The sequence below is a fragment of the Amblyraja radiata genome, chromosome 47 (assembly GCF_010909765.2).
Source record: "Amblyraja radiata isolate CabotCenter1 chromosome 47, sAmbRad1.1.pri, whole genome shotgun sequence".
NCBI classification, from domain to species: Eukaryota; Metazoa; Chordata; class Chondrichthyes; order Rajiformes; family Rajidae; genus Amblyraja; species Amblyraja radiata.
The window spans coordinates 5,657,465-5,673,483 of NC_046002.1; the positions used below are offsets into that span (position 1 = coordinate 5,657,465).

General features: G+C 48.9%; 1 protein-coding gene across 2 annotated transcripts in view; it reads left to right on the forward strand.

The window, feature by feature from the left end:
* tpm3 (tropomyosin 3) overlaps window positions 1-16,019 on the forward strand; it is a 48,894-nt gene that overhangs the window by 20,827 nt on the left and 12,048 nt on the right. For both annotated transcript variants that reach the window (XM_033015906.1, XM_033015905.1), the window contains one exon: window positions 15,395-15,528. In XM_033015906.1, the coding sequence (XP_032871797.1) occupies window positions 15,395-15,528 (134 nt within the window). The remainder of the gene's footprint in view (window positions 1-15,394; window positions 15,529-16,019) is intronic.

Here is a 16,019-nt window from a genome sequence, read left to right on the forward strand (position 1 = left end):
TCTCCATCCCCTTCCTTCTCCATCCCCCCATCCCTCTCTCAATCACCCCATCCCTCTCTCAATCCCCCCACCCCTCTCTCCATCCCCCCCATCCCTCTCTCAATCCCCCCATCCCTCTCTCCATCCCCCCAACCCTCTCTCAATCCCCCCTTCCTTCTCTCCATTCATCCCCCCTTCCTTCTCTCCATCCTCCCCTCTCTCTCCTTCTGTGTCCATCCACCCCCTCCCTCTCTCATCCCCCCCCCTTCCCTCTCTCCATCCTCCCCCCTAGCTCTCGTTTCATCCCCCCTTCTCACTCTCTGTCCCCGCTTCCCTCTCTCCATCCTCCTCTCTTTTTCTATGTCCACCCCCCCTTCCCACTCTCCACCCCCCATCCCGCTCTCAATCCCCCTTCCTTCTCTCCATCCTCCCCTCTCTCTCTTTCTCCATTCATCCCCCTTCCCACTCTCAGTCCCCCCCTTTGCTCTCTCAATCCCCCCTTCCCTCTCTCCGTCCCCCCTTCCCTCTCTCCAGACCCCCATCCCTCTCTCCAGACCCCCATCCCTCTCTCTGTCCCCATCCCTCTCTCTCCATCCATCCCCCTTCCCTCTCTCTGCCCCCCCTTCCCTCTCTCTCCCCCCCTTCCCTCTCTCATTCCCCCCCTTCCCTCTCTCTGTCCACCCCCATCCCTCTCAATCCCCCCAATCCCTCTCTTAATCCCCCCCTTCCTTCTCTCCATCCTCCCCTCTCTCTCCATTCATCCCCCCTTCCCTCGTTCCATACCCCCCTTTGCTCTCTCAATCCCCCCCTTCCCTCTCTCCACCCCCCCTTCCTTCTCTCCATCCTCCCCTCTCTCTCTTTCTGTGTCCACCCCCCCCTCCCTCTCTCATCCCCCCCCTTCCCTCTCTCTATCCTCCCCCCTCGCTCTCGTTTCATCCCCCCCTTCTCACTCTCTGTCCCCCCTTCCCTCTCTCCATCCTCCTCTCTTCTTCTATGTCCACCCCCCCTTCCCACTCTCCACCCCTCATCCCTCTCTCAATCCCCCCTTCCTTCTCTCCATCCATCCCCCCTACACTCTCTCCATCCTCCCCTCTTTCTCTCTCCATCCCCCTTCCTTCTCCACTCCCCCCCCATCCCTCTCTCAATCCCCCTTCCTTCTCTTCATCCTCCCCCCTCTCTCTCTCTCTCCATTCATCCCCCCTTCCCGCTCTCAGTCCCCCCCTTCTGTCTCTCCACATCCCCCCTTTCCCTTCTCTCCCTTCCCCCCTTCCCTCTCTTCTCCAGACTCGCCCATCCCTCTCTCCAGACCCCCATCCCTCTCTCTCTGTCCCCATCCCTCTCTCCATCCATCCCCCTTCCCTCTCTCTGCCCCCCCTTCCCTCTCTCTGTCCCCCCCTTCCCTCTCTCTGTCCCCCCCCTTCCCTCTCTCTGTCCACCCCCCATCCCTCTAAATCCCCCCCCATCCCTCTCTTAATCCCCCCCTTCCTTCTCTCCATCCCCCTCTCGTCTCCTTCATCCCCCCCTCCCCTCGTTCCATACCCCCCTTTGCTCTCTCAATCCCCCCCTTCCCTCTCTCCATCCACCCCCCCCCCTTCCCTCTCTCCACCCCCCCCCTTCCCTCCTCCACCCCCCCCCTTTCCCTCTCTCCACCCCCCCCCCCCCCTTCCCTCTCCCCACCCCCCCCCCTTCCCTCTCTCCTCCCATCCTCCCTTCTCTCTCTCCACCCAACCCCCCTTCCCTCGCTCCGTCCCACCTTCCCTCTCTCAATCCCTCCCTTCGGGTAACATTTCGGGTAAAAACCCATCCAATTAAGAATACCCAGCGTGTAGTATACCCAGAAATAGTAGTCGCAGGATTATATTTGATCAGGACACAAGCGAGAACCTTGCACCTTGGGTGACAATCCCTTGTACTCTGCACTCTTGTCTATTTTTGTTTTAAAATGATGACAATTGGTGCCAAAACTCAACCGCGAGAGTAGTTCTTAAATAGTTGCATGGGTGTGGTGTGAAAGTTTAAAAAGGGATATCTTTTATCTCAAAAGATGATGATTAGTTACTCTCTGCCAAAGCTTGGATGGTTGCTTGGAGGAAGGGGAGGAGGAAATGGTTGAAAGGAAAGTTTACCTGTTGGGTTTGTGAATCCACACGGATTCTCGCCCTCTTACCCCACCTCACTGCCCCCTCCAATTTCAGCTAAAAGCTTCCCGTACTGATGCTGGTAGGCGGTGAACTCACTGGAGGTGATAAGACAGCTTGTGGTTCTACTCGTCTTTCCTTCCCATATATAGACTTTTTTTTTTTTTTCAATACACGCACCATTCTCTGGCATCATACGTGGCAAGTCTGAGGTCTTAGTTTAGTTTAGAGAGAGATATACAGTGCGGAAACAGGCCCTTCGGCCCACCAAGTCCGCGCAGACCAGCGATCCCCGCACAATAACGCCATCCTACACACACTAGGGACAATTTACACTTATACCAAGCCAATTAACCTGCAAACCTGCACGTCTTTGGAGTGTGGGAGGAAACCGAAGATCTCGGAGAAAACCCACGCAATCACGGGGGGAACGGACAGACTCCGTAGAGGCAGCAGTTGGGTTTGAACATGTAAAAAAACATGCACTGTCCCACGCAGGAATAGATTCTCCTTGACACCTATTTAGGCCACCTCACAACCTTCATTTTTCTGGAGTAAAGAGATCAAGCCTGCTCAGTCTTTCTTGCCAAGTTTATTTTTTTGTCACATGTATCGGCGTACCGAGCTATAAGCCTCAACTTCCTCCTCTGGCAGCTCGTCACATCCACCCGCAACCCTTTGTGTGAAAAAGTTACCATCAGATTCAACTTCATCTTAACCATATGTCCACTGGTTCTTGATCCCCCCTACTCTGGCCAAGAGATTGTTAAGGGTTTGGACACGCTAGAGGCAGGAAACATGTTCCCGATGTTGGGGGAGTCCAGAACCAGGGGCCACACACACACAGTTTAAGAATAAGGAGTAAGCCATTTAGAACGGTGACGAGGAAACACTTTTTCTCACAGAGAGTGGTGAGTCTGTGGAATTCTCTGCCTCAGAGGGCGGTGGAGGTGGGTTCTCTGGATGCTTTCAAGAGAGAGCTAGATGGGGCTCTTAAAAATAGCGGAGTCAGGGTATATGGGGCGTAGGCAGGAACGGGGTACTGTTTGGGGATGATCAGCCATGATCACATTGAATGGATCGAAGGGCCAAATGGCCTACTCCTGCACCTAATGCCTATTATCTATTGTCTATTGAGACTGTGCGTCTACCCGATCTGTTCCTCTCGTGATTTTATACGCCTCTATAAGATCACCCCACATCCCCCTGAGCTCCAAGTGCGAGCTCTATTTCTCTATTCCTATGACTCTACTCCTAAGCCCTTTATCTGAGCAATATTGAGTTGAACGTTTCTTGAGATACGCAAATACGGGCACTCCCCAGTTTGCACAAGAGGCGACTGGCGCTTGCATAAACAATTCTGAGCTCAGTCCCCTGTGCAATCAAGGCAGTTTGGAATTTCCACAACACTGTACCCATTACCCGAGTTTACATTTGATAAGAGCTAGAGTGTAGAGAGAAAAAGTGTATCCTCGTCTCCGTTCTAAATGGCTTACTCCTTATTCTTAAACTGTGTGGCCCCTGGTTCTGGACTCCGCCAACATCGGGAACATGTTTCCTGCCTCTAGCGTGTCCAAACCCTTAACAATCTTATATGTTTCAATGAGATGTCCTCCCATCCTTCTAAACTCCAGAGTGTACAAGCCCAGCTGCTCCATTCTCTTAGCATATGACAGTCCCGCCATCCTGGGAATTAACCTTGTAAACCTACGCTGCACTCCCTCAATAGCAAGAATGTCCTTCCTCATATTAGGGGACCAAACCTGCACACAATACTCCGGGTGTGGTCCCACTAGGGCTCTGTACAACTGCAGAACAATTAATACTCAGAGAGTTACTGTGGGCGGGGGATGGGGATGGTGATTCCCATTTATGTAACAATCTGACTTGCGTAAGGTTTGACAGAACGTTACCACAACATAAGCTTCCATGTATATGCGATCCCCGCATGTTAGTGTCGTTTATGGTCACGTGTACCGAGGTACAGTGCATAGCTTTTGCCAAGTGCTAACCAGTCAATGGGAAGACAATATATGGTGACAATCAGAATCACACTTTATTCGCCAAGTATGTTTTGCAACATACGAGGAATTTCATTGGCCAGGTCAGTCATACAATTAAAAGCAACAGATCACTTCAAAAACACATTTTAACATGAACATCCACCACAGTGACTCCTCCACATTCCTCACTGTGAATGGAAGGCGAAATAAAGTCCCTTCCTTGGTTCATGGTTTCTTGGTCCTCCAAAATATTCCAAATGGAATTTAAACTGGAGGTGGTGAAGGGAGGGCTTAAGCCAGAAAGAGTTATTGGGAAGAAAGAGCTACTTTAAATTTAGTTGCATCTGGTTGGGTAACTATAGTTGGGTGAAGATTATTCCATGCTTTAATTGTGCGGGGGAAGAACGAATTGCTGTACACATCTGTCTTTGTAGCTGGGATCACAAATTGGATCGAATGCCTTCGTCTGCTCCTAATTGGTTTGGGTTTGGTGTAGGTCTTGTAGTCTATGTCGAGCTGACCATTTAAAATTTTCCCTTAGTTCTTCCTCGGTCGTGGGCCTCGAGCCCCCATTGACGGGACGATCTTGACCCCCGTAGCCAAGCCACAGTGCACAGATACAGGATAAAGGGAATAACGTTTAGTGCAAGATAAAGTCTGATTAAGTATAGTCCAAGGGTCTCCAATGAGTTAAATGAGAGGTCAGGACCGCTCTCTAGTTAGTGATCAAGTGGTTCAGTTGTCTGATAACAGCCGGGAAGAAACTGTCCCTGAATCTGGAGGTGTGTGCGTTCTCACACTTCTGTACCTTTTGCCCGATGGGAGAGGGGAGAGGAGGGAGTGACCAGGGGTGAGACTGGTCCTTGATTTTGCTGCTGGCCTTGCCGAGGCAGCGTGAAGTGTAGATGGAGTCGATGGAAAGGAGGTTGGTTTGTGTGATGGTCTGAGCTGTGGGGGTGGGGAGAAGAGGGCATGTAGCTGCGTTTACAATTTACAGTTTTACCAAGCCAATTAACCTACAAACCTGCCTGTCTTTGGAGTGCGAGAGGAAGCTGGAGCTCCGATAAATCCCACGCAGCTCACGGGGAGAACGTACAAAGTCCGTAGGGGCAGGCACTTGTTGTCAGGATTGAACCCGGGTCTCTGGTGCTGTGAGGCAGCAACTCTACCACTGCGCCACCATGCTTAATAAAAGTATTAGCTGTCGATCTGAGGATACAATTCCCTCACTTTTTGGACAAAGTAATTCTTAAACACCTGATGCGATAGTTTAGAGACTTGATCTAGTGGGCCTGTCCCACTGTACGGGGTAATTCAAGAGTTCTCCCGAGTTTCCCCTGATTCCAACTCGGAGAATTACGGTAATAGGTACTCGGGGCTCTCGTGGACACTCTCTGTCACACTGTTGAAAAAAGGTCACAAACTCACCGCGTTTCCCGAGTACTTGCCGTTAGCGTTGCAGGCCGCTAAGAGACGCCCCGAGCTCCGACGTACCCGCTACGTACATTCTAGGTACTTACCACGAGTTTGATTTTCTTTTAAACCCGGGAGAGCTCTTGGGTAAACTTGTATAGTGGGACAGGCCCTTTAGTTGCCCTTTTGTCCAATGGAAAGATCATTCGACAAAGGAGCAGAGTTTGGCCCATCGTTTCTGCGCTGCCATTCGATCATGGCTGATCTATATTTTCCCCCTCAACCCCATCCTCCTGCTCCTTCTCGTAACCTTTGACATCCGTACAAATCAAGAACCTATCAATATCAATCAATATCAGTTTTATTCGTCACTTGCACATAAAGTGCAAGTGAAATGAATTTGCCAGCAGCGGTACAATGAAAAAAGAACACACAAAAACACAATAAAAATTTAACACAAACATCCACCACAGCTGAAGTCCCCGGCACGTCTCCGGGAAAGGCCGCACCGATCCTCGATGTTATGCTACGGGGGAAGGCGACATGGAAAAAGTTGCCTCTCCGTGGAGGAGGCGACCAAAGCGGTTTCCCCCTTACCCCCCCACACCACCCCCCACACAAGACACACAGAGAGACATTAAAAACACACAAATTTTTTTTAAAAAGTAGAGAAAACTAACATGCTGCTGGCAGGGCTGCCAGCTTGCAGCGCCCCCACCAACATTTTGCTTGGGTAGCTTACAAACCCAGCAGTATGAACGTTGAACTCTCTAAATTGGAATATGTGGAAGTGTGTGGGCCCTTCTCTCCAGAGATGCTGCCTGCCCCGCTGAGTTATTCCAGCATTTTGTGTCTATCTTTGGTTTAAACCAGCATCTGCAGTTCCTTCATACACAATCACCCATTCACACCAGTTCTACGTTATCCCACTTTCTCATCCACTCCCGGCACACTCGAGGCAATTTACAGAGGGCCAATTAACCTACAAACCCGCACGTTTTTTTGGATGTGGGAGGAAAGCGGAGCATCATGGTCCTGATGGGCCGAAGGGTCTGTTTCATGCTGTATCTTTCGATCAAAAAAATGTGACTGATTGTTGAAAATTAGGACGATTTAGGTTGAACTTTAAGTTGATTTACTTTCTGGGAGAGGCTTTCTTTTAATAGAGCATTTCCTTCCTCTTTTCAATGTGCAAAAATAAATATTTCTGTAATCTTTATGCAAAGAAGGAGACACAGGCAGGCGCATGTGAGAGAGAAGGAGCCATTTTGTGCGAGTGCGAATATCTGTAAGGTTCGGTGACTTCATTTTGTGGTTCCTCAATAGAGGATGTGCAAGAGCAAACGTGTTTAGTGTGAAGAGGAAGTGGTAAAAGTGGCAGTAGCTGCAGAAGGACTTGCTGAAAGAAGCACCAATCCGGCTGCCTCTTGGCAGTTTGATAGTGTCCAAGCAGACTCACAATCATACACTTGTCTAGGGCCTCTTCTGCAGTTGTATAGGGCTCTGGTAAGACCACATCTGGAGTATTGTGTGCAGTTTTGGTCTCCTAGTTTGAGGAAGGACATCAAATTTGTGATTGAGCAGTATTTAGTTATCCCCCCTCAGTATTTAGAAGATTGAGGGGGGATCTTATAGAAACTTACAAATTTCTTAAGGGGTTGGACAGGCTAGATGCAGGAAGATTGTTCCCGATGTTGGGGAAGTCCAGAACACGGGACCCTTCTTCAGACTGAGACTTTTGAGTTGGGACCCTTGTCTGAATGAATGAATGAATGAATGAATGAATGAATGAATACGTTTATTGGCCCAGTATTCACATACAAGGAATTTGCCTTGGTGCTCCGCCCGCAAGTGACAACACAACAGTGACAGTTAGGAATAGACAATAGGTGCAGGAGTAGGCCCTTCGAGCCAGCACATGTGATCATGGCTGATCATCCCCAATCAGTACCCCGTTCCTGCCTTCTCCCCATATCCCCTGACTCCGCTATTTTTAAGAGCCCTATCTAGCTCTCTCTTGAAAGCGAAGGACACATAACACATTAAACATTAATAATAACACATTATTGATTAAACATGTGAATTAAATAAAATACCAGAGCAAAAGGAGGCTACAGATGTTTGGTTATCATTGTTCAGTCCAAAGATCGGAAACATCGCCTATCCATGTTCTCCAGAGGTGCTGCCTGACCCGCTGAGTTTGTTTTAGTTCAGGTCTTGCCACGTGTACCAAGAAACAGTGAAACACTTTTTTGTTGCGTGTTATCAATTCAGTGAAAAGACTGTCCGTGATTACAATCAAGCTGTCCACAGTGTACAGATACAGGAGTTACACAAGTACATTTTGTCTGTTATTGAAAACTGGCCTCCGTAGTTCCTTGTTTGTACATTTAGTTTCAAGGGTGGAGTGGGTTGAGGTAATAGTGCACGAAAAACAAAAGATGGGAACTGGGTTTTCACGTTGACGCTGGCAATGTCTGGCCCAATATTCAAAAAAAGACACAAAGTGCCGGAGTAACTCAGTGGGTGCAGCATCTCGACAGGTGGCCTTTTAGGTTGGGACCCTGCTTCAGACAGATTTGTGTTCAAGAAGGAACTGCAGATGCTGGAGAATCGAAGGTAGACAAAATTGCTAGAGAAACTCAGCGGGTGCTGCAGCATCTATGGAGCGAAGGGAAGAGGCAACGTTTCGGGACGAAACGTTGCCTCTTTCCTTTGCTCCATAGATGCTGCTGCACCCGCTGAGTTTCTCCAGCAAATTTGTCTACCTTCAGGCTGATTTGGCCCACTATTCTTTTCCTGCACACGACGTCTATCGCACACGGGATTTTCTGAAGCACGTTACAGTCTGTTGTGCTGGAAAACATAGAAAATAGGTGCAGGAGGAGGCCATTCGGTCCTTCGAGCCAGCACCGCCATTCATTGTGATCATGTATGATCGTCCCCAATCAATAACCCGTGCCTGCCTTCTCCCCATATCCCCTGACTCCACTAGCCTCTGGAGCTGCTGCTTCTTGCGTATGGCGCGCACAGCCTAAAGTTGTAAGACAACTTGTTCCGTTTGATCTTCTGTTTGTGCACGCCAGGTTGATTGCATTCGTTGAAACAGGGTGGACCACGTGAAGGTTGCAATCTCCCCCCCCCAGAGCTCTATCTAACAATCTCTTAAAGATTGTGGTAGTAAATGTACCTACAGCCGACGGGAGGAACACTTACAAAATCCATTCTGCTTTTGTGTGACATCAGTTGTAGGATGTATGTCTCGGTTTTGTGGGAAGCAGCATTTTCTATGTTGAACAAAAGCACAACTTGGCCTGCAGTATAAATAGCTGCAAACCTAAATCAGAGATAGACGCAAAGTGCCAGAGTATCTCAGCGGCTCAGGCAGCATCTCCAGAGAAAATAGATGGGGGTGACGTATCATAGAAACATAGAAAATAGATGCAGGATAAGGCCAGTCGGCCCTTCGAGCCAGCACCGCCATTCATCGTGATCATGGCTGATCGTCCCCAATCAATAACCCGTGCCTGCCTTCTCCCCATATCCCCTTGATTCCACCAGCCCCTAGAGCTCTATCTAACTCTCTCTTAAATCCATCCAGTGATTTGGCCTCCACTGTCCTCTGTGGCAGGGAATTCCACAATTTCACAACTCTCTGGGTGAAAAAGTGTTTCCTCACATTACTCTTAGAAACATAGAAACATAGAAAATAGGTGCAGGAGTAGGCCATTTGGTCCTTCGAGCCTGCACCGCCATTCGATGTGATCATGGCTGATCATCCAACTCAGTATCCCATCCCTGCCTTCTCTCCATACCCCCTGATCCCTTAAGCCACAAGGGCCACATCCAACTCCCTCTTAAATATAGCCAATGAACTGGCCTCAACTACCTTCTGTGGCAGAGAATTCCAGAGATTCACCACTCTCTGTGTGAAAAATGTTTTCCTCATCTCGGTCCTAAAAGATTTCCCCCTTTTCCTTAAACTGTGACCCCTTGTTCTGGACTTCCCCAACATTGGGAACAATCTTCCTGCATCTAGCCTGTCCAACCACTTAAGAATGTTGTACGTTTCTATAAGATCCCCCCTCAATCTTCTAAATTCTAGCAAGTACAAGCCGAGTCTATCCAGTCTTTCTTCATATGAAAGTCCTGTCATCCCAGGAATCAGTCTGGTGAACCTTCTCTGTACTCCCTCTATGGCAAGAATGTCTTTCCTCAGATTAGGAGACCAAAACTGTACGCAATACTCCAGGTGTGGTCTCACCAAGACCCTGTACGACTGCAGTAGAACCTCCCTGTTCTTATACTCAAATCATTTTGCTATGAATGCTAACATACCATTTGCTTTCTTCACTGCCTGCTGCACCTGCATTCCTACTTTCAATGACTGGTGTACCATGACACCCAGGTCTCGTTGCATAGTTCTACAGTTCTACACGGGTTGAGGCAGGGGTTGTGTAGGAAAGAACTGCAGATGCTGATTTAAATCGAAGGTAGACACAAAATTAGAGTTGGATGTTGCACATCATGTAAAGGGGCTGTCCCACTGCGGTGACCTTATCGGCGAGTTTAGGAGACCCTGCGCTCGCCACAAGTTCGCAACATGGTCGTAGGTGGTCTCTGGTGAGCCTCCTTCATGGTCGAGAGGAGTTCCCGCACAGTGGTTACTTCCCGCGGCCTCAGTTTGGTCGCAGAAAATGTTTCAGCATGTTGAAATTTTTTTTCTTTTTTTTCTTTTTCTTTTTTAATATTTTGTTTATTAGAGGTAATGTGCATTGCAGTGATATAAGCCAAAAATAACATAATACATTTCCTGTACCACCTCTTGTTTTAAACTTTAAAAAGAAGGAAAGTAGAGAGAGTTAGATAGGATAGTAAGTGCGTGAAAGGTTGATCAAGAGAGACCCGTAGAAACGTAAAACACGAAAAAGAGATAAAAAGAAAACCAAAGAAAAAGCAAGAGAAAAATAGAGAACAGAAGATATAAGAAAGTAAAATAAGATAAAAGGGATATACCTACTTCGTATCTTTACACACCCCTCACCAGATCCTGGTGTTGAAAAATGTTCTGCGACCAAAAACTGGTCGGCATGGAGAAAATCGATACATTTGTAGTCGTAGGTTTAGTCGTAGTAGGTCGGCATGTTATCGTAGGTTATCGAAGGTAGTCGAGATAGTCGTAGAGAGTCTTAGTATATTCGCCTTTGCTCGTTTCAATGGCTCGTTGATTGTCGAAGCCAGTCTTCTACATAGTCAAAGGAGGTCGAAGAATGCCAACTTTTCGGCGATTCAACAAGACCATGACAGCCTCCTAAACTTGCCAATAAGGTCGCCATAGTGGGACAGCCCCTTAACTCATTACTTGACACCCCAAGGCCCTTCCACCATCTAGTTGCTGCAGGCTAGGAGTGTGATTGAATATTCTCCATCTTCCTGGATATCAGTTGCAACTCAAAAGGCCACTCTCTCTTCTCCCTTCTCCCATCGGGTAAAAGGTACAGGAGTGTGAAAACCCACACCTCCAGATTCACGGCCAGTTTCTTCCCAGCTGAACCATCCCCTGCCAACAACTAGGGAACAGTCCTGAACTGCTATCTACCTCATTGGAGACCCTCAGACTATCTTCGATCGGACTGCACTGGCTTTAACGTGCACTAAACGCTCTTAAAGATAGCGGAGTCAGGGGATATGGGGAGAAGGCAGGAACGGGGTACTGATTGGGGATGATCAGCCATGATCACATTGAGTGGCGGTGCTGGCTGGAAGGGCCGAATGGCCTACTCCTGCACCTATTGTCTATTGTATCGCCCTATTTGAAGGATAATTTACTGTTCTCTCGGCCAGCTTTTCCTCCTCGATCAACACTGTGAGAAAAAACCTGCGTGGTTTTTCTCCAAGATCTTCGACGTCCTCCCACACTCTAAAGACGTACGGGCCTGTAGGTTATTTGGCTTGGTATAAATGTAATGTAATGTAAATGTAAATGTTAAGGATAAGGGGGAAATCTTATAGGACCGAGATTGTTAAAAAAAAAAATTCACACATTCATTGTGATCATGGCTGATCGTCCCCAATCAATAACCCGTGCCTGCCTTCTCCCCATATCCCTTGATTCCACTAGCCACTGTATTTTCGGGCAATCAGGTCATTTTAAGGATAAGGGGGAAATCCTTTAGGACCGAGATGAGAAAAACATTTTTCACACAGAGAGAGTGGTGAATCTGTGGAATTCTCTGCCACAGAAGGTAGTTGAGGCCACAGTTCATTGGCTATATTTAAGAGGGAGTTAGATGTGGCCCTTGTGGCTAAAGGGATCGGGGTATGGAGAGAAGGCAGGGATGGGATACTGAGTTGGATGATCAGCCATGATCATATTGAATGGCGGTGCAGGCTCGAAGGGCCGAATGGCCTCTACTCCTGCACCTATTTTCTATGTTTCTATCCCCGGTGTGTGTGTGTGTAGGGTACTGTTAATGTGCGGATAGTGTGTGTAGGATAGTGTTAGTGTGCGGGGTGATCGCTGGTCGGTGCGGACCCGGTGGGCTGAAGGGCCTGTTTTCGCGCTGTGTCTCTAAGCGGAACAACAACCAAAAAAAGAACAGTAGATGCTGGTTTACCCAGGAAAGACACAGCGCTGGAGTAACTCAGAGTGGCGAGCAGCATCACTGGAGATCACGGATAGGTGACGTATCGTGTCGGGACCCTTCTTCATTCAGAACGAACCAAAAAAAAAGGTCTGAAGAAGGGCTCTGAACCAAAAGACCTATCCACGTTCTCCAGAAGTGCTGCTTGACCCGCTGTGAGTTACTCCAGCACATTTTGTGTCTTCACAGCAAAAGAAAGACACAGTTCAGCATGTGTCCAAACAGGCCATTGGTACTTGGAATGAGAACAGTGCCCATTGTACAGGGCGGAAATCCTGGAGGAACAGGGGACACACACCCCCCCCCTCCCATGCTTTGAGAGGTGGGGAACAATTCCCCCCCCCCCCCCCCCCATGTTTTGTAATCCGGACTCTATCAGACGCTTTCTAAGGGCTGAATCGGCCCGTTCGCGAGGCCTTTCAGCGCCTGGCGCGGCTTAAAATCAAACTGCTGCATCGAGGCGATCGATGTTGGGCGATGAAAGGTCCCGCGAACGGGTCGATTCAAGCCCCACGATTCAGGGCAGATGAAGCGAGGTGAGAAAATCATTTTTTACACAGAGAGTGGTGAATCTGTGGAATTCTCTGCCACAGAAGGTAGTTGAGGCCACAGTTCATTGGCTATATTTAAGAGGGAGTTAGATGTGGCCCTTGTGGCTAAAGGGATCAGGGGGTATGGAGAGAAGGCAGGGATGGGATACTGAGTTGGATGATCAGCCATGATCATATCGAATGGCGGTCGGTGCAGGCTCGAAGGGCCGAACGGCCTACTCCTGCACCTATTTTCTATGTTTCTAAGCTGCTGTTGCTGGAGTTCGCAGTCGGTCACCAACCAGGCCAGGTCCCGATGTTACCGTCCACAGGGCCCTCGGCCGAAGCCTCACATGTGTGCGTGGCCACCAAGAAATTGTGTCCCGTCCGTCCCCCCCCCCCCGCCCCTGAGTTTTGATAGCAATTTCCGTGCCTGGTTGTTCAAGAGGGGAAGAGGCAGGGAGGAAGTGAGACTTGCACTGCCGCGGAATGAGGAAACAGAGGTTAGAAGCAACAGTAAGTTTGAAAGTAGCAGCACTTCTTTCCCCCTCCCCCCACCCAGTGGTGGAGTGATACGTTGCGATGTAAACTTGGTGACTTCAGTGGCAGGGTGTGGCCAGTATCACCCATGTGTGCTTGTTAGATTGCGGTAGAGGGCAAGGGGACTTGTATTTTCACACGTGTAAGAAAGAACTGCAGATGCCGGTAAAATCTTAGATAGACACAAAATGCCGGAGTAACTCAGCAGGTGAGGCAGCATCTCTGGAGAGAAGGAATGGGTGACGTTTCGGGACGAGACCCTTCTTCAGACTTCTTCAGTGTCTGATTTAATGGATAGATACATTTAAGGTTGACAAAAATGCAGGAGTAAAGGGTCTGTCCCGCTTTCCCGAGTTATTCACAAATTTTCCCGAATGCTCCCGAGTTTTCCCCTTGATTCAAACTCGCAGAATGTTCGTAACGGGTCCGTAGGAGTCCATAGATATATTGTAGCGGCTCGTTATGCCAGCTGTAGGTACTCGGGGCTTCATCCCGACTATTTCTTTTACTCGTGAACATTTTTTATCAGGCTGGAAAAACGTCCCGACTTACCCGACTTCCTCTCACTCTCTGTGAGAGAAAGTGTTTCCTCGTCTCCGTTCTAAATGGCTTACTCCTTATTCTTAAGGAGAAAGCCATTTATCTCCTCCCGCATTCCAAATGCGTGTGAGTTTGTAGGTTAATTGGCCCTCTGTAAATTGGTTCCTCTAGCAAAGGAATGGGTGACGTTTCGGGTCGAGACCCTTCTTCGTGGTGTGGGGGGGGGGTGGGGGGGGCGGGAAGAAGAAAGGATGAGGCAGAGACAGTGGGCTGTGGGGGAGCTGGGAAGGAGGGTGAAAGCAGGGACTATCTGAAATTGGAGGAGTCAATGTTCATACTGCTCGGGGTATAAACTACCCAAGCGAAATATGAGGTGCTGCTCCTCCAATTTATGGTGGGACTCACTCTGGCCATGGAGGAGGCCCAGGACAGAAAGGTCGGATTGGGAATGGGAGGGGGAGTTGAAGTGCTGAGCCACCAGGAGATCAGGTTGGTTATTGCGAACTGAGCGGTATCACTATCTATGAGCTCCTCTTCAAGGAGGGTGTAATGGTAGCCAAAAAAGATGTGCATATAATAATAATAATAATAATAATAATAAATTTTATTTATGGGTGCCTTTCAAGAGTCTCAAGGACACCTTACAAAAATTTAGCAAGTAGAGGAAAAACATGTAAGCGGAATGAAATAAATAGTAGAGACATGACTAGTACACAAATTAAAGACAGAATTCAATTCAAAACACAATATGAGGCAATTCAAGCACAGATGAAAATGGAGGGGGACGTGGGGCTAAGGATAGGCAGAGGTGAAGAGATGGGTCTTGAGGCGGGACTGGAAGATGGTGAGGGACACGGAATTGCGGATCAGTTGGGGGAGGGAGTTCCAGAGCCTGGGAGCTGCCCTGGAGAAGGCTCTGTCCCCAAAACTGCGGAGGTTGGACTTGTGGATGGAGAGGAGACCGGCTGATGTGGATCTGAGGGACCGTGAGGGTTTGTAGGGGGAGAGGAGGTCAGTGAGATATGGGGGGGGGGGGGGGGGGCAGATGGTGGCAAAACATCCTGAGTTGGCAGACAAAAAGGTCCCTAACCTACATGTAATGAAGGCCATGCAGTCTTTGAAATCTCGTGGATATGTAAAGGAGCAATTTGCGTGGCGATACGTTTACTGGTACATGACTAATGAGGGCATCCAGTACATGCGTGACTATCTCCACCTTCCTCCAGAGATCGTTCCTGCTACTCTGCGTCGCCAAACACGCTGTGAGACTGCAAGGCCAAGGCCTAAAGGTCCACTGGAGGATCGTCCTCGCCTCCGTGAATCTGACAGAGACAATTATAGGCGGGCAACTCCACTTGGATCAGCCAAGAAGGCTGAAGCTGGTGCAGGCGCAGCCACAGAATTCCAGTTTAGAGGTGGATTTGGCCATGGTCGTGGACAACCTCAGTAAATGTGCACAACTTGCTCTGTAAAATAAAAGTCAAATGAAATGTTAAAATTTTTTTTTTTAAATTGCGAACTTAATTGTTGGGCGAAGCGATCGCCAAGCCTGCGCTTGGTCCTGTTGCTCACCGGGATGTTGTCCTTTTCTTTTCCACTTTGCCCAGGCTGAGGCGGAGGTGGCCTCTTTGAATCGCCGCATCCAGCTCGTTGAAGAGGAGTTGGACCGGGCCCAGGAGCGTCTGGCCACGGCCCTGCAGAAACTGGAGGAGGCTGAGAAGGCAGCGGACGAAAGCGAGAGGTGAGGCTGACGGAGGATTCCATCGGAGAAAACTTTATTATAAGACCATAGACAGTAGGTGCAGGAGTCAATGTTGACCAATGACTACCCCGTGCACTGGTTTTATCCCAAGCACCAGGGACAATAAACAATAGGTGCAGGAGGAGGGCATTCAGTCCTTCGATACATTCACTGTGATCATGGCTGATCATCCCCAATCAGTACCCCGCTCCTGCCTTCTCCCCATATCCCCTGACTCTCTCTCGCTATCTTTAAGAGCCCTATCTAGCTCTCTCTTGAAAGAATTCTCTCCAGAGAACCGGCCTCCACCGCCCTCTGAGGCAGAGAATTCCACAGACTCACAACTCTCTGTGAGAAAAAGTGTTTCCTCGTCTCCATTCTAAATAGCTTACGCCTTATTCTTAAACTGTGTGTGTGGCCCCTGGTTCTGGACCCCCCCCCAACATCGGGAACATGTTTCCTGCCTCTATTATGTTTTAAACCAGTTCCTT